This window comes from Mastigoproctus giganteus, chromosome 11 (genome assembly GCF_048544385.1).
Source record: "Mastigoproctus giganteus isolate SK-2022 chromosome 11, ASM4854438v1, whole genome shotgun sequence".
Lineage (NCBI taxonomy): Eukaryota > Metazoa > Arthropoda > Arachnida > Uropygi > Thelyphonidae > Mastigoproctus > Mastigoproctus giganteus.
The window spans coordinates 88047467-88066915 of NC_143585.1; the positions used below are offsets into that span (position 1 = coordinate 88047467).

Here is a 19449-nt window from a genome sequence, read left to right on the forward strand (position 1 = left end):
ACTTGCCACCTAATACATCTGTTTGCAAACATCCTTCTAACACAATGTACATCTCAGCATTTTCCTTCAAAATGTAAGAAGCATAAAAAATAAACTGTCTACGCTTATTTCATTAATGGTTGAAGAATCGCATGACATCATATGTTTAGTTGAAACGTGGTTGCAGGAATCTTCACAAGATGTTTTCCTACTGCCGAAGAATCTCAGCTACACGCCATTCATGACATCAAGAATTAATCGTAGAGGTGGTGGGACAGCAACAATTTTAAAATCCAATTTTAAAGTTTTGAACACACACAACTCTAATACTTTCAACTTTGAAGGAATTTCCCTACTAATCCAAGTTAAGGATTCTCTGCTTCAAATTTATAATATTTATATTCCGCCTGGACCTACTGATGACATAATTAATGAAGTAATAATCTGGATCACTACTGTTCTTAAGCCTCAAACTAACATCATTATAATGGGCGACTTTAACCTTCCCCTGCCCAAATATAATCTACAAATGAAGCTGCTGTCCGACTCATTTTTAGTTCTAGGAGCTAAAAAAAATCAACGTCCCTGTTACAAGAGATAATCAAACGCTTGATCTTGTATACTCTAACTTTCCACTGCATGAAAAACTTAGCAGGAACATTACATTTAAATCTGACCACAAAAGTATAGAACTGCAAGCAACAATTTGCTGCGGGAATCCTCGCTCCCCCCCTCTGGAAATCACTAAAAGAATATCATCAATTAAATTCCTTCAGAAAGAAAAGTTTCTGCAGCTCTTGACATACTATCCATGGGATTCTCTCAAAAATATTCCTATACAGGATGCCACCTTTCTTCTTATAAAATGGCTGAATCAACTGAAAACAGAGTCTGCATCCAAAATTGTTAGAATATCTTCTCACTCCAAACCTTGATTCAAATCCCACCTGAAACCATACTTTAAAAGTAAGCAAAAATACCACAAACAGTGGAAGAAATACAGCACTTCATCAGCACACATAAAATATAAAAAGAGCAGAGCTTTGTTTCAACTCAAAAAAATTCAGTCATACAAAAATTATGTTATGTCCACGCTAAAGCACAATAAAAGAGCACTTTCTACAAAAACAACAGCTACCTTACAGCATTAACTAGTTTTTGAATGAATAAGATGCAATATGGAAACAAGCAGATCTGACATTTTCACTGAAGGTATACAAAACAGATTTTTAGCATTTAATTCCTATGAACAAGCAGACAAAGTGCAACATGATGTGTCTCCGGATCAAGCCCTGCTAATTAACCAACTTGTGAACAAGAAAACAGTTCAGCGTGCAGTTAACCAAATACGCCCTGATAGTAGTGAAGGTCCTGACGGCATCCCTGGTTTTATTATTAGATTGTCCAGCGTATACATTATTGATTCGTTAGTGCATATCATTTCCAGGTGCATTAGCCAGCCATTCCTTCCAAGACAGTGGAAAACTTTCAGGATTACCCTGATTCCTAAAAAAGCTTGCAGAAATAACCATCCCGGCCATCGACCAGTTGCTGTTTCGTCAATAATTACTAAAATTATTGGAAAAATCATGCTCCCATATCTTCAACTTGCAATCTTCGCTAATGCACCTGTCAATATGCATTTTGGTCCTAGAGGGCGCTCCACAACAACAAGCCTAGCTGACACTATTGTACGCATCCAAACTACGTTTGAAGATAAGGCACAATGCGATGTATTTTATTTTGATATCAAAGGTGCTTTCGACAACATAGATCTCAAAAAAGCTTTTCAAATACTAAAAAATCATTTTCTCGTTGACACAATGATTATTTCCTATCTTCAATACAGCCTAAATCGCAGACTTCTCCTCTTCCCCACTAGTACTGACAATATTCTTGTCACAACCTCAACAGGCATTCCCCAAGGAGCCGTTCTCTCCAGTACTATATTTTCAGCATCTCTGCAACCACTTCTACAAGAAAATCCAAATCTACTGGCATATGCCGATGATTTAAAGTTATTTATAATCTCCAAAGCCAGTGATGATATTCGCAAAGTTATAAATGATGCGAATTCATAGATTTGTGAAATCATCAAGTACCTGAAAGATCTCAATCTGAATATAAATGCAAGCAAATCTGCTCAAATTACTTATTCCCTTCAGAAACAACCCAACCACATAGAAATAAAAAATTGCAGATGTCCCAATCCCAAATGTTTACGCTCACAAAGACCTTGGAGTGGTTTTTGATAAAAAAAAATCTCTCCTTTAATGCCCACTATTTATATGTTGCTCAAAAAGTTCAAAAAGCAAAATGGTTAATCAAACAAGAAACAGCAGCGATTCAAGACAGAAAAACAGTCATTAAGCATGTTCAAAGATGCATCTTTCCCATTCTGTCCTATGCTTCCGAAATCTGGTCTGGTGCTCCTCAAGTAACCGTCAAGAAATTCCTTTCCCTAGAATATTGGGTTCTTAGATGGCTCAATAGTAAGCTTCGTTTTCCCCATACAATATCCAGGCAACAGCTTTATAAAAACCTAAAAACAAAGCCTCTGCAACAGATGATCAATAAGTCTGGAGTCATGCTTCTTGCAAAGTTAATCACCTCTGCATGCGATTCACCAAACTTAGCCAATATAATAGCTGCCCCCAACAGGGAAAATTCAAGAAACCAGCGATTCAAATCCAACCTCTCCAGGCTCAAACAAATGGACAGAATGTTCTCCAATGCATCTCTTCACCTCATAAATCATCACAACATTGATTTCAACAGGTTAATGAACTCTGAAGCCTACAGGAGTCAGATCTCCGATAAAATGAAGAAAAATAATCCAACCCAGTAATTGCAACTGAAAGCCAAATGTCCTGTTCTGCAATTTTTTAAAATTCACAACTAAAATTCCTAACCATTGTTAATATCTATGTAAAATCTGCTATGTACATATACTCGATTATTTTATGCCATCCCCTTTATATTTTTACCTGCCCCTAGCCATGTGCTGTGATGGGCTTGCTGTATTTGCAATAAATGAATATTTATTTATTTATTTATTTATTTATAATGTTCACCTCTGTTGGTGTTTAAATCATCTTCAATGATGTTTACTTCTACTGCAGCATTATTTCCGCCATTCTTATGGCCCTCTTATTAGTTAGTGGAGGTGGCAAGACATCCTACATTGCCACTTAAACTCGCAGGTTTAAATTTCAAGAACATTAACACTATAAATGAATAGTGTTAGAAATTTCTTTACAGCATCGTAAGGTTAACAGCTATTAATTCAAAGAAAGCGCTTAAAGAAGATTGTCCTCACTACATTACAAATAAATGGAATTATATTTTCTGGTTGTGTTCAGTTATTATAGAATAAGCAGCGAAGTTCTAAGGTCATGCAGCGACATGTCTAAGTTGCGTGAAATCCACTGTCGGTTTGGCTGTTTTGGGATGAAAAACCACTCTTTGGGAGAAATAGACTAATTCGTCGATGTTATCAATAAAGAGGCCATAATGAACTGCTTCCAGGCCGGAATCAGTTTATAAAGATAACCTGATTTGTGTATCCCAGTTGGAAAGATCAGTGCCTAATATAATTACTGTATGTTATCTTGTATCTAATTACAGCTAAACTAAAAGTATCCAACTGAAAGTAATTAAATTTTCAAATTTCATTTGAAAAATCAAAACACCTAAGTTGTTATAGGTCAAGTTTAGATCGATAAAATCTAAGTGACCACATCTGGACACCAACGAAAGATCCGCCTTATAACGGAATAACGTTTTAAGGAGAATGTACGCTCGCTACCAAAGTTTATTATTATATTTGAATTTTTTTTTTTCATTTAAAAAGTGCAAGCATGACAATATTAAGGGAAATAATGCAGGACAGTGATCCAAAAATATCTCTCCTGCTAAAAGAAAGACGTCTGGCCACAGTAACTTTAATGAAAAGTTCTTACGTTTTTTTTTTTTTAAATAAAGATAAGAACTAATGAATGAACTAGAACATGCCAAGAACCTTGCTCAAGAACATGCGTTCTTATGAAGTAATGTTTTTCTACTACAAACCTGTAACTTTTTTTTTTTTAATAGTGCGTTATAAAAATTAAAATTACTGAGAGACTTGAGTGCTGGTGGCATCTTCAGTTAGTAACGGTAAGGTAATCCGAAATACATAAAGCTAAATTCGTGTGTAGCACAACGCATTTTTTTCTTCTTTTTTTAAAAGAAACTATGAAAGAGTTTTCAGTTGATTTAAGCGGAGCACATCTAAAATTTCTCTTTGTAAAAACAGCACGCGGCCTGTAAATTTATTTCGAAATTTTGATCATAGCCGAAATGACTTCATAGATCACACGCTCAACGGAGTCTTTACATTTTTTTTTAAATGTATTTATGTTGTAGAATACAGCTGTTTTTATTAGAATATCACTTCTTTCCACTCATTTCTTTTCTCCTTTTATTATTTTTAACAGACTTTTGCAGAACGCCTCTATGGGTGGATGGCATGGGTCGTACCTGTGTTCGTTGCCATGTCAACGTTTGGTGGTGTTAATGGAATTCTCTTTACTTCTTCAAGGTAAGTAGGGGAAGGAATTGAAACATTCAAGAAATGCTGAAACTTTATATATAATCTTTATTGTATACAAACATGGTATATACAATAGACCCTTCACAGCAGCAATGGCAGGGATTTTACATTGGATGGTGTACAATACTAGCCTTGGGGAGACGGGGCCCACATCGAAGTTCGGGCTCATCCCCCAGAGCCAACAATAAAATTGAATCAGTGTCAGATTATTTACAGGATATTATGCTTTTCACAATATTTACAATGAAATAATAAAGATATTCAGATTTACATTATGTTATATTTATATTCATAAAGATATTGTTGACTTTATTTACAACATATTCATAAAGACATCGTGCTTTGAACATTATTTACAATATATTGGGCATTATTATGCTGCCCTTATCAATGTGCACTTTGCCTGGCCAAGGTCAGGCTCTTAAGGATCTCTCTTCGGTACCTCCGATCCTTCACAAACCTACAGAGGTCGCCGTCAATTGAAAGGATTGTGGGGAGCATCTCCCTGGGGAGAAAGCGGTCACTGAGTGATAGTCTGTTGTTGTGAGCGTGGGAACTGACCTCAGTCCGGGTAGAGGGATCCTCCAGCCACACAGTTCCCAGATGCTTGGCTCCGAGACCATTCCGGTTGTCATCTTGACAGTGAGAACAAGTCGTTTTTCAAATACAAGATCTGGAAGTCGGGCAAAGTGAAGTGACGTCGCCATCGCAGTTGTCCTTTGCTGGGGTGGATGACGATGTTTTTGCGTGATCCAACGAAGGAGTCAGTATTCGGCGGAGTACACGCGCTTGATGTTGGTAGGGGCCGCGGACCCCCAAATTTCCGAGGCATACAGTACGACGGAGTATACTGAGGTGTATATGTACCGTCGAGTCACATCCAGATCCCTAACGTGGAGCAGTTGTTGTTTTGTGGTCCAGCGCATTTGACATAATTTTGCTATGAGCTTGTCAATGTGGGGGTTGAAGCTCAGTTTATAGTCGAAGACGACTCCCAAGTCTGTATGCATCTTGACCATTGGGAAGGGAATGCCGTCTAGAGAAGCTTGGATTTCAGTGGGTTGGCGCTTCAGAGAAAAGACAATTTGGGCTGATTTGGCAGGGTTAATGAGGAGGCCAAATTGATGGAGATAGGGAATCTCCACCTCCTTTACAAATAGGAAATCTGTTTGCTTATATATTTTATGAGTCCTCATTGTAGCGAAATTGGTATAATCACCGTCCTCCCCACACCGGTGGAAAAGACCTGAGTTCGAATCGGAATTGTTATGGGCATTTTTCACAACGTGGCTGAGTTAGTAGATCTCAAGCGAAGGTAGCATGGTTTTTCTCCTGGAAACTCGGGATTTTTGTCTAGAAAACAGCAGATCGACCAAGAACACACGCAATTTACAGACAGTATATACGGATACAATATGGCCTAAGTTGCTGATGCGCATAAAACCGCACAACAACCCAACATATTTTATATTATTTTTACGCCAAAATAACTAAGGCCACGAGGAGGGCGTAGCCTTAGTGTATTTTTGTCTTAATTACGGGAAATCGATTACCTTTTTGAGCGTTTTCGCTGCAAATATGAATTCGTGGATTGATAATTGATCAGCATGATATTCTTTTTTGTGTGGACATTAACTTAGGCTTTACCTAAATTGTAAACAGAAGTTTACAGTTCAGGAAAAAGTAAGACCGTGTTTTACTCGGTTTTCAAATAATTATGTCGGCCCAGGCTATTGGCAAAACTTGATTTCCCTTCTTAAATTCACGTATTTTATATATATTTCTTGTATATTCATAGTTGATATCATGGACAAGCTGGCCTGGTGACGTACAATAGCTGTGAAGTCATTAAAGTATTATTTCAAGAATTATTACTGAAAAGTATTAATCCCTTTTTTTTTTATACATCTAACTTAATGAAAAATATCTAGATATGCTCCAAAATTTGTAATTGTTTTGAATTACATGTACTCGTATACTATTTTTAGAGAACTTTTGTTTCACTCTCTTTGTTTAGTGGATTCTCATGGATTCTCAAAATCCACACCCGAAAGAAGTTTTATGGATTGTCTTTCCTAATGCTGCTTTACATTGCACAAATGAAATTATGTGCTATATTAATATCAGAAAGGCAGTATTTTAGTCCATTCCTCCCTCAACACCGCGATCAATTCGTCTACTGATTAAGCGTTGACTATGCCCCAGTAGCCAACGTTCCAGTGCATTCCTAAAGTGCTCAGTGGAACTAAGAAATGCAGGCAAATGAAGGTTTCACACATACCCATATCTTCAATCCAAGTCACTACAGGCTGTACACCACGACATGGCGCACTGTCATGCTGAAAGGAACCTTTCCATACTCTGTTGCTGAAGTATAGGAAGAGGGAAATTGTCCATGATGTGTATAGTGTTCTATTCACTGTTCCAGAAACAATGGCTAATGGTCCAAACCACGAGAAACAAACCCGGTCGGTGACAACATTCCGCCAAACTTGACAGTTGGTACGACACTCTAGTAAATAACGTTCTTCGTTTGTCCATAAGGTCAAAAAAAAGTATCGTGATTCTTCAACTCCATAATATAACTTTACAATTTCGCCGACTAAGCACGATGTGTTGTCGTCAGGCAAGTCGCGCTTGGCTTGTGTGCTGTGCCCCACTACGTATTCTCCTTGTATTAATGGTAGTTCTTGTGATCTCCATGAACAGTTCAATATGGTCTGATGGGATCTAAGTACCACTGTTCTTAATGCCTTCCGGTCTCTTTCCACCAATTTATGAGTTATACCACAACGTCTAGGGTGCTGCAATTTCGCTGCAAAAGGACGAAAACACATTGATTTCTTCATATCCTACGATGACTCCTCAGTAGAAGTAGCTAAGTTGAACATTTCGACACATCTGGTATTTCATCCAGCTTTTATTTCAATACGTGGATGGTGAGTATGGCTAATTATTCTTTTCATGGGATGGAGTCTATAATAGTCGCAGATCAGAACCGTGTGATCTATTCTTTTCGCATTCAAAGAGGAAAGAAAATATCACAAATAGTTATAAGCAGCTAAATATTATAAAAATAGACATTTACATGTTAGGAAAAATAATTACTGCTACTCGAACAAAACAATAGCAATCTAAGACTATTTATACGAAGAAAAAGTCTAGAAAATGAACTAATACAGTGAAAAGCATTGAAAACTACTATACCATATATTGCACAAATTCTTTAATGGTGTTACCTTCACTATTAAATGCAATAGCAATTATGCCTTCTCATTACTAGAACAATTAATACCCAAACACGATATTGCGAACAGTGTTATAATTTCTGTTATAACAGAGATGTAACTCCTGATAGCTGTGAGAAAATTCATTTTCGCGTTGTAGGAATGCTGGTTCATTTTATTTTACTCTTGACAAGCGGTACTTTGGCTACCAGCAGAAGCCGACATCCCTTTTTTAATAAACTTTTATGGAAAGTTTACTCTGATTTTACGTAACTGTAACTATGATTTTAATATTTTTTAACGCATACCAATTTACTATTACCATTCTATCTATTTATCTACCTATGTATCTTTTTTGTGTACAGGTTATTCTATGCTGGAGCAGAACAAGGTCAAATGCCGGAAATATTAGCAATGATTCAAATTTCTCACATGACTCCCGCACCAGCAGTACTGTTTGTGGTAAGTAACGACAGAAGCCTGAAATTTTAAAACATTTACTACAGCATACAGACTTTAAAGTTAATGCGAAGTATACGGTTTAAAATTTTTCATCAACTGTTAGAGTACTAGATAACAAAGATATTAAACAGTTCTGAATTGAGCTAATATCAGCTGTGTACCATTTTTAAATTTTCCTTTCAAAATTGTTTAAGCTCTTATTTTAGCATTTTTGTATGGACTGTGATCTCATTTTTGGTAATGGATTATTTAAGTTTCATTTGATCTTTCCTAACATTAGGGAATCCTGGAAGTAGGTAAGTTGGCTGTGCTACCACCCTGACCACGAATTTAATTACTTTTTTGCAGAACTGGTTCGAACCAGATACACTTGTAAGAACTGTTTCGGGCAGTGGCTTTCGATAGTCGGTTTTCTGTAACATGCTGATACCTTTCCCCTTTATCGTTTTGCACCACTTGACCTCCTTCTGGCTCAAGACATTTTTTACCATAAACAACGTCCATGCTACGAAAAATATTAGCTGGAGGGGGAACTCCTTTACATCTTAAGCGTGACCTATATGTATCTGTGGCACATGTATATAGGCATCAGTGTGGTACAAATCAACCCCAGCTCCCAGACAATTTTACTTTGATTTGAACCGTACTTGAATCTCTTTCCTAGATCTGTAAGGTGCTTTACATATCCATCTTAAGCAGGCAGACCTAGAACTTTGGTTTAGGAAGCCCGTTATTTGGGAAATTATTTTAACGTTATCAAAAACAGCGTGAAGTTTTCTTTTCCACGGAAAATTTCAGTAACTTCACTTGAGTCCGTTCTAGTCACGTTTCGTTATTAGTTTTCCCTTTCTTTCATGACTTGCATTTAAAGAGTGATAATTTCGAATTAATTTTACTCTCTGCTGACAGATTACAAATGTATTGTTAATAATTTATTCTCTCTTAACTGGAACAGTTTCTAACTTCGCACTTTCCAGCTCTTATCACACGGTTGTATTCGTGCTATTGAAAAGTTCAAGACAGTTTAAATTTACTGCCAAGTGATCTTAGTTCGTCTCTTTGCTCTTCCAAAACAGCTACACAATTATTTATCTCGCTTAGTCATCCTTCATATGTGTACGAGAAAAAGATATTTTTTTTCGATCATCTTCAGGAACATGGTTCCCGAAGTCGGATTTACGTTCCACTTGGATCATCCAATCAAGTGGGGGAAAATGTTATCCTACTATTTTTTTTTTGAAAAAAAATTTAAATTAATTTGTTAGTTGTACTTTTTTATAACAGGTTTTACGTTAATTTGAATTTAAAGTTTTGTTTAGCATTAATGTTACCTAGTGTTGCACACAGTAAACATGTATTAATTTCCATCTTTAATAATATTCAAACAAAATATCGAATTTTAAGTTAATGATTTCTATAGGCTCCCTTGCTACTGTATAACTTTTGCATATTTGGTTGCAAATTCGGTACGGCCGAGAAGTTCTCGCTCAACATTTTAAAATTTTATCAAAAAGCGTTGCCATAATATCAACTTCAAATTACTTTTAACCGTTGACTGAACTTCTTTCAATTAGCTTTAAATTATTATTTTAGACAATGTCTAAAATAATTTCTGTTTATTTTTACTTTTATTTTCTACGTCCCTTTTATCTTTAGACTAATTCTTTCAGTGCATTTTCTGTCCTTAAATACTTACGGTATTTTACATGCAATTATAATCTAAAGGCGGAAAACAAAATCTAAAATACCTGTTCAGTTTTATCAAATTTGTTTGCTTTTATATCGTCTTGAGCCTTTCTTTTAGTGTCCCTCTTTTGCATCACTTTGCTATTGAATTGCCAACCCTCATATTGTCAAATTAAATCATAGTCGCTTGCAAGGAGCACCCTTTTCAATGTATGAAGTTTTACTGTATTTCTTACATCTCGTGCGAAGATGTTTATTATTACCAACTTCAGATTCCCGTTCTTCCATTTTCTTGTTGCTATGCATCGGCCTATTTTGATCCAGATTGTGCACATCTCTTGTTTATGGCCAGATTTTTGTCTTCTGGCCACACTTCCGCCTGCAAAAGTTTCGGATCTTGCTCATTGGATAAGAGTGAGGAGGGTCCTTCATTAGTTTTGCTCTTTGATTTCCAGGTTCTTTTCATTTGCCCTTATATCGTTAGCTTCATCCTGAAGTTTTTGCAAGTTGCTCTTCTACTTATTCAGATATATCCAGTACAGGACTATTGTCATGTGATAATTACATATTATTTCATCCTAATTTTCTCAATAAGTTAATTTCTGAAATATTGTGAGGCTCTTCTCATTCAACTATTTTGTATGCAACTCCGAGAAGCAAATAAAGTTTTTTTTTTTTCTCAAGGGTTAAAGTTTAACTTTTGGTCACCGTATTCTTTTAGGATTTTAATCTAAAAATGGCGCTTTTCTTATATGTTCTTGATGTTGTTTCCAAGCACCGTTTCAGTTTGTTTGGCTTCGTGCTACACATGCTAGTCGTTGTTCGCCATTAGTTTTTGTTTATATATATATTTTTTATTGTTTTAACCTGTGTACAACGTTTGCGGTAGGAGGATTACAGATATCTTACCTATTTTGATTGGCTAGTAGAGTTGTGAATACGTAGAGTAACATGTGATATTACATACAATGGGATGATGTAGAGTTGTGAATACGTAGAGTAACATGTGATATTACATACAATGGGATGATGGATGTGACCCAATCCTCGCAGTTGACCTAATCACAAGATGGATAAATACAGTCACCCTCTATGCATCAGCCAAAACTGTACACATTTCTCCAAGAACTAGAGCTTGGTGGACCAAAGATCTAGCGCGCAGTTTCCACAACAAGCAGTACCTTCACAGGCAGTGGAAAATCTCTGGCACAACCCAAGATCGAATCCTATACTCCAGAGCAAGAGCTATGTTCAACAGACTCAAGGCATCAGCAATAAAGAGATACACCGATACTACCTTGTCTAAAGGAAAAGCGCCATACTCATCAAGACACAGTTGCATTAATTCAAATCTTGATCTAGATAACTGGATGAACTACATTTCAAGATTCAAAACCAAGTCCGCTTCTGCCGAAATCCCTCTCCAAAACTCTCAATTTGCTGCTACTCATGACCTCTCCATAATTTCCATCACAAGACAGCAACTGATATATGCAATTAACTCCCTGCGTCCATCTAGTACCGCAGGCTGTGATAAGATACCTCATTTCATAATTAAATGCCTTAGCCCCTATATCCTAGATGCATTACTTTCAATCTACAACTCAGTTCTTTCCACACGAGTTTTCCCTGCTCAGTGGAATGAATACTCTGTGAGGCCACTACCTAAGGTTAAAGCACCAACAAGCCTAAAAGATTTCAGACCAATCTCAACTTCTTCCACCCTCCTGAAACTTCTAGAAAAGGCACTTCTTCCAGCATTAAACAAACAGCTGATGCCACAGAAGCTGAAACAGTTCCATTTCGCAGTCGAAAATAGATCCACCATAACAAACCTCATGGCCGCACAGATATCAATTCTTCAAGCCTTCGAAAATAAATCTGAATTAGCTATAGTGTACGCCGATATTGAAGCTGCTTTTGACAGTCTAGACGTCACAGCCCTTCTCAGTCTTCTACAATTCTTCTTCAGGATTAATGGAGACCTTCTAGCTTTCCTCACCGCCTTATTGAAGAATAGAAGTGTCCACCTCACTTTGAAGAAGACCCACTTTACAAGAAAAATCAATGCAGGAGTCCCACAAGGTGGTGTCCTGTCTGGCCTTCTTTTCTCAGCCATTCTGATTCCTTTTATGCGTCTTCGTGATGATGCTATAATATATGCCGACGATATAAAGTTTCTGACCTTAATCCCACCGTCTGCAGACCCAATGGCAATTACGTCTTCCATCACAGAGAATTTGACCGACCTTTCAACTTACTTGAAGATGTTTGAATTAAACCTTAACCCTTCAAAATCTGCAATAATGATATACTCATTGAAACACCAACCAACAATAATTCAACCTTCAGTTTCAGGTACTCTCATCCCAGTAGTTACCTGCCATAAGGATCTCGGTATCTATTTTGATCCGAAGCTGAAATTTAATGTTCACACGGAATACCTCCGGAAGCGATTTAACACCCTACGCTGGAGAGCGAAACAACACCTACTTCATTCTAATGATGCCGCAACCACTACCAGATATCTTCAAGCCACTGTTTATCCGGCATATTTTATATGCAGCTGAGATCTGGGCATCTGCGTCGCCCTCTCTTCAAAAACCGGTGTTCTCGTGTGAATACTGGACCCTGAAATGGGCCACAAATAAGCATCGCCGACCCCCTCAATTGAGAACAACTGACATGGCTGAGCAGCTAAATGTACCCAGGCTTCCGAGGTTAATTGACAGCAGGCGTTTAATGACCTCAGTAAAAATGTACACAGGAGTGATAAACGCCCCAAACATCTGGGATTTCTGTCAGTGGCACAATCCTCCGCCATCCTTGAGGTCAGAGCCCACACTAACCTTCAAATACAACCGGCTGAAACTGTGTAGTCGGTTCTTACCTGCCCAGGCACTCCCCAAAATTCAGGCACTGCTCCGTCTTGGAGTCGACCTACAAAAAATGGCTACCGACTACAAATACCGTCACATGCTCCTCGAGTGGATTACATCGGTGGAACTGGGATAACTTCCTCCATATGACGTTCAGTCCTCATATTTTCATTATTATAATTTCATTTTTACATGTTTAATTTGTGTAACTAATAATTTCCATGTAATGGTAAAAAAATGTTTTGCCAATTAATCTCAATATTATAATGTAAAACTCCTGGCCATGTCGCCGTGATGAGTATTATTGTCTCTAGTACATGTCCTGTACTTATCAGCAATAAAGAATTTATTTATTATAGTTAACCACTAAGAAATAATATAATATAAAATTTTACTTAGTTGTCAGGAGTATACATTGGTTTTAGAGTTAATCAATGATTTCTTTTTTCACTGATTAACTCAAAAATGTTTGGGAAATCCACAATAGAAATAGGCATCACGGTATTTTCTAATTTTTGATATATGAACTTTTTCTAAGCTGTTTTAGACGTAGAAAATGACCTCAGAACTGGAGAAGAGTGTTCAATGAATTTTATTGTATTGTGTGTGTCTTAATACTCCTTAATAAAAAAAAAAATCATATCTACGATATCTGTACATACGAGGGTGTCACACAGAATATGTGCATTTAATTGAGTAGGACATAAAACACAAAACGGTTGGAAAACTTTGGTCTAAATTCAGTGAATTTTGTTCTTTATCTCGGATCAACATGAAGCCATATTGTCTGTCGCATTGATGCGATCGATGGTTTCGCTCCTATTCAGATGTTTGTGCATCCAAACACTCAGGAAATTGCATTCTCTTAAGAACTCACCGTGCTTTTGCAATAGTCACTATGGCAACTCAAGTGAAGTGTAATCATGGTTACTTTCGCTGAATGAACACAGTTAACTGCTAAAGTGGGGCTTCCTTCCACTTAATGATGCGCAGTAGGCATTTCAGGTTTCTTTTCGGAAGCTTTTTATTTCTGTCTGTTCTTGAGGTGAAGACTTTAACTGTCTGTATTATTGCGATAAATAACCATACGACTTTTCGGTAGTACTAATTATTTTTAATGCAATGCGAAAGCTGAAGAGTTAGTAGATACATCATTTATGTTGTATTTTACGTAATGTTTTTAAATGCAAAGAGGACAGCTGTGTTCTTGGATTTTTGCCATTTTCTGTAGGCTTTTACTTACTCAAGATGAATTCCTTTGAGTCTTAATAGAACCGAGGGTTAGCTCTTTTAGTGATTGCCATCATTTACTTCAGGTGACCCGCTATCAGCGATTTGGTTGATTACCAGTACAAGTTCTTCCAGTGCGTCATCAATTGGAAGTTGGTACGTAATAGAGGTGGTTTTAATCAAAGATGGTTTAAGATATTTGATGAGTATGTTTTCTTTGTTTCTTTCTATTTCTGTCATTTCTTCTGTGGTGGTTGTATTTTCGCTACTTAAAACGATACTGCATTGAATATTTTGAAATTATGATAGAGAAGAGTTGATCTCCTCTAGTTAGCGGAGTATCATGCCATACAAGATTCAAGGCGCTTAGAACTATATCCTGTCTTTTGCTCTCGGAATGGGCATGTTGAAATTGCCCATCAGCAGTGTGGGGATCAAACAGATTTGTAAGCTGAAATCTTGGGATTTAAAAAAATATACATAGTGCTGCGAAATTATCAGACTGTCATCTTCCAATTGAGGTTGAAGATAATCAAGAAAAACACGAGTCTACCCTCTACTTCCCCTTTTGCTTCCTCCACAACTGCTTATATCATGACAGGGTCTTCTGTAAAAGCGCATTCGGTTTTTTGTCATTGGTAAGCGAGAATCCTAAAGACAAATTATATAAAACTCAACAAGCATTAAGAGCGTCTTCAAGGCAGCGATTTTGTTCTCAACGCCCCTGGCATGTTGCTGAAAATATTTGTGCAACATGTCAAGGTTGGATTTGGCGATTAGCTGCTATCTGCTCTGCTATTTTCCCAATAAAGGATAAGTGTCAATTTTATTCTTCCGGTTCTAGTACTTAGGGTTTTATCAAAGTGCCGGATAGCCAACCATCATAGGCAGAACGATGATATATAGTTTTCTGGAGGAGAGGTAACAACAAACGAAGCTCATATCGGATGCTCGGTGTCTTCAGTTGTATCACCTCTACACAAATCTGACTATCTGATGCTCCTCTTGAAAAGTGCGTTTGATGTTATCAAATTTGTTGGTTTGCCCAGTCTTTAACAACAAAGACTTGTTCCCTAGTCTGAACTGCTGTTGGTCGTATTTCTCTTATTCGTCTATGATGTGCGATGGCTTGTTGATTTTTAGTGGGTCTCTACTACTCGGTTACCTTTTGTACCTTTGCTGCATGTTAGTGGGGCTGTGGCTTATGGGATTTTCTAGATTTTTACTTTGGTTTCTTCATGCAGTTGGTTTTTGTCTTGAGTGGAGAGTATTAATGGTGCACATCCACTGGTCCGTGCTGTACGACCTCATTTTACGAATGTCTGGTGCCTCTGTGGGAGTTATGCTGCCTGAAGTGGTCAGGAGGAAGTCCTCCTGGTTGGGTAGTATTTAATACCAAATATAACTGTGCTAGCTTTTGTGCTGTATCTGACTCATCTCATCTCTAAGCACGACTCTGAATCCGTTGTTTATTGTTGTGCGATCAAAACTAGGGATATCCCCCTGTAGCTGAGACGACACTCAGTGTAAAGTACCCATGGGTGTAGTCGGTGGAAGAGTGGTTTTTTGTACGTTATTTAAAGCTGGAGAGTTCTACTCGGCAACGTATTGTCCCTCATTCTCTTAACGATAGGGAATGAGGTATACGATTTCACGCACCATCCGTATTGGCGTGTGATTGTATAGTATCAACCAAATAGGGTCTCTTCTCCACTTGATGTTTAAAACTATGTTGAACTCACACATCTGGTTTATAAGGTGTAATAACTCAGTAATAAATTCTGCATTGTGTTGAAATTATAACTATCATTAATTGTGCAGAAATTATAACAGGAGAATTGTATCCCACGGAGAAGCTAATTCTCCTCAATCAAAGTGATTAGGCTATTTGAGATACAGTCTGAATTTGTAGTCGTGTTGTAGGCAAAATCTTTAGAACGTTCAGAGTGATCCCTTAATACTCGAAATAAATTCACACTGAGTTTTCAATTTTAGCATTTTTGTTCTCATGGGATTTTTAAAAATCCGAAAATTAAAGTCTGTTAATGTTAATAAACCGGGAGAAAAGTTCATTTCCCCATAGGGTGCATGCTTCGTTGGAGCCTGGTGTCAGTTACTGTTTTTTTTTTTTTTTTTTGTTTTTTTTAGGACGCAATTTGCAGTAAATGACACGGGGCTGTTGCCCTTCTACATATTAACTTTATGGCAAGGCAACTGGAAAGAATTTGACGCAACAGCCCGATCTTGGCAGAAATCGCTCTTGGCGCAACGCCAGTCAAACAGCATATTTATGCGTCTTGTTGGTTGGTTGGCATGTGCCAATGACAGATGAAATGTGTACCTGTTCATGCCCTTACAATTCTGTCATTGTTGATTTCTAATTGACCTGAATATTTTAATGTAGTTATTGTAAAAAGTTTTCTTGTGTGATCTAACAAACATAATCGATATGCCAAGTTAGGTAACCTTTTGTTTGCCAGTAGGGAGAAGGATATCCCTCTATGCAAGACGATGATTAGACCGCATTTGGAATATTGTATTCAGATCTGGAAACTGCACAAAAAAAAAAAAAGAACTTCTGCGGAGGGTTCATAGAAGGATCATCAGATTAGTGACGAGTGCAAATTGAGGCACATATGAAGAATGGCTTAGAATATTTGGACTGCAAATGAGGAAGGTCTGTTCTCCCTCGTCGGTGAGACAAGAACTAAGAGCCAAAATAATCTCACGGAATTACAGAAAAAAATGTTTTCGAGTCCTGGAGAACGAACTCATCTGCCCATGTGTAATATGGCCCTAAATTGCGTGTGGTGGATTCTCTGGTCGATTTGCCTGTTTTGTCGGACGAAAAATCCGAGTTTCCCAGGGAAAGCAAGCATCGTTATATGCATCTAATGAAGTTTACCTATGGGTAGCAGGTTGTCGAGCACTGGAATAAGTTGCCTCCCAGTGTGGTAGAGGTAGTGATTCTGGCTAAATTCACAGCCGAATTGGTGGTTATTACCTTGTGGGAATGGCAATAGTATGAATATCATGTTTTATTTAATTTGATTAGGGTTATTATTAGGATTTAGGATTTACCCACAGGACACTTGCAAAATAACAAGTTGGAAATACTCGTGTATTCACTGGTGCTTGAGTTTCCTAAGTAAAAAATATACGGATGAGGGAGATACAGAAATATATGTGGGACCTCCACAACCATGAAAGAAGGAATTGAAAAATGAACTAGTTTGGCTGAAGCTTCCTACCGAATGTCTTGTTTTTTTTAAATTTCTCAAGACCGATTTGCGCTTTCAGGGTTATACTGTAAAGGCGCCATAGCCTGTGAACTCATGAGAAACTAAGAAGGAAGGACCCTGTTGTAAGGTTTAGTGTGGTTTTTAAAGTACACTGGATTTGTAGGTTATGAACTGTATTATCAAATCAAACAAAACGTGCAATCTTATAAGCCGTTTTATTATATTTTCTGGAAAAACTGATTTAGTTCTGATCAGTTCAATACTTTGTTACTGTCTTCGTAATTCTGTTGTTCGCAGTTTTTAGTATCTACCGTTTTAAACCAGTTTGAAAACCGTTTTCCAAGTTAGTGTCAAGTCTTCATGCTCAATAAGTTTTAGGATTTGGTTGATAGTAGTTTTTATGTTTCCGTTTCTTTGCCTTTGAGAATGTCGTTTTGATGACTAAACTTGAACCGACATGTTTTCTCGAACCTCAGTTATTTAAAATGACTGAAAAAAAATCTCGCAAACATCCCTACTTAAGCAGTAATACATTTCTTTTATTAAGATAGAATGTAATTTTATTGCTTCATGCTGACAAACCAGGAAATATTATTTTGAAAAAGAATTCTGTATTTAAGACTTAAAGATTTTTAAGTATTTTGACTTGTTATCTTCGCCATTATTTAGTTCTTATGCTGAAGCTACAGATATTTCTTAAAGACTTCAAATGTCTTTAAGAAATATTAGCATCTTGCGAGCTATATAAATAATACATGTTTTTTTTTTTTCATACAAGTAGAATTTAATATACGTATTTTTTTACTACGCAGGCCCTCCTTTCTCTCGTTTACCTGTGCTCTAGCGATATCTATGCTCTTATTAACTATGTTGGATTTGCTACGTGGTTGGCAATAGGTTTGGCAGTAGCGTGTTTACCATATTTTAGGTGGAAACAGCCCGATCTACCACGTCCCATTAAGGTAAGTTAATCTTCTTTACCATCTGATATTAACGAATTTCAAATGAATTACAACTTTTTATCAATATCTTTGTTTATAAACGTGTGATTTACTTTTATTTAATTTCGTTAGGATTGATTGATTGATAATACTGGATGGATAATAAGCAGTTGCTTAAAGATTGGCGAAAAAGTCGTAAATTAGGCTACAAAGGATCAGCCCATGCGAAAAAACCAACTAATTGGGCTAGATGCGACTTTTTGGAGAATATTTAATTAAGTTTTATGGGAGTTTGTGAATATTTCTAATTTGAAGAAGAAACATATCATTATAAAGATATTTAGATTTAAGGACATAAATCCATTAAATCTAAATGCTGTCTATTCTCGTACTGAACTACACACGTGTAACATCCCAACTATCGTGCCATATTCAAAGTCACTTAAATCTTTAAAGATTTTAGTTTTCCACTGTGTATCTAGAATGTTCCAATATTCAAATAACATTCAGATAATCCTATGGTCAGAAACGGCTTGTTAATGCGAGAGGCCAATGGAGGGTTTACAAGAATTGTGTAGGGTAACAGAAAGGCAAAGTCAGCCAAATAATAACCCACAACAGTGATAACCAAAGAGGAATTTCGGAATCCGCAACTCGTCGTACCTTGTCACGAATGGGGTATCGCAGCCGTCGACCAAACCGGGTTCCACCACTATCAACAAAAAAATAAGAAGGTACGGTTACAGGGGCTTAGAAACACTAACACTTGGACAGTGGAGGATTGGGAAAACGTTGCATGGCATAGTGAATCCCGGTTCCAGCTATTTCATGCTGATGGAAGGACCAGCTGATGGAAAATTGATACTTCATTTTTCAGACAAGCTCCTTCCTTCTTCAGAAAGAAGCTTAATTTAAGTTGATTGTCTCAAATTACGAAATAAAACATTAATTTCTTTACTTCGCTTTGATTCTATTATTAGAACAGTATTTACCTTAGATCAGTATTGTCCAACCATAATGAACCGAGGCGCCTCCATAGCCAGGTGGGAAGGAGCACAGTGCGTAACACACGCTTCTTGATTATACCTGGGTTCGAGCCCGTCACCACCAAATTCTCGGAGCAATATGGCCTTAGTTGCTAATGCTCCTAAAACCCAAATAACAAAAACAACAATGAACCGAGGGCCCATTTGTAATTTGCAAATGGTG

General features: G+C 37.2%; 1 protein-coding gene across 1 annotated transcript in view; it reads left to right on the forward strand.

Annotated features, from left to right (window-relative positions):
- Positions 1-19449, forward strand: part of LOC150078233 (Y+L amino acid transporter 2-like) — a 133116-nt gene that overhangs the window by 104461 nt on the left and 9206 nt on the right. The window contains exons 6-8 of the mRNA XM_090385270.1: positions 4458-4561; positions 8166-8262; positions 18112-18261. Coding sequence (XP_090241396.1) covers positions 4458-4561; positions 8166-8262; positions 18112-18261 — 351 coding nt within the window. The remainder of the gene's footprint in view (positions 1-4457; positions 4562-8165; positions 8263-18111; positions 18262-19449) is intronic.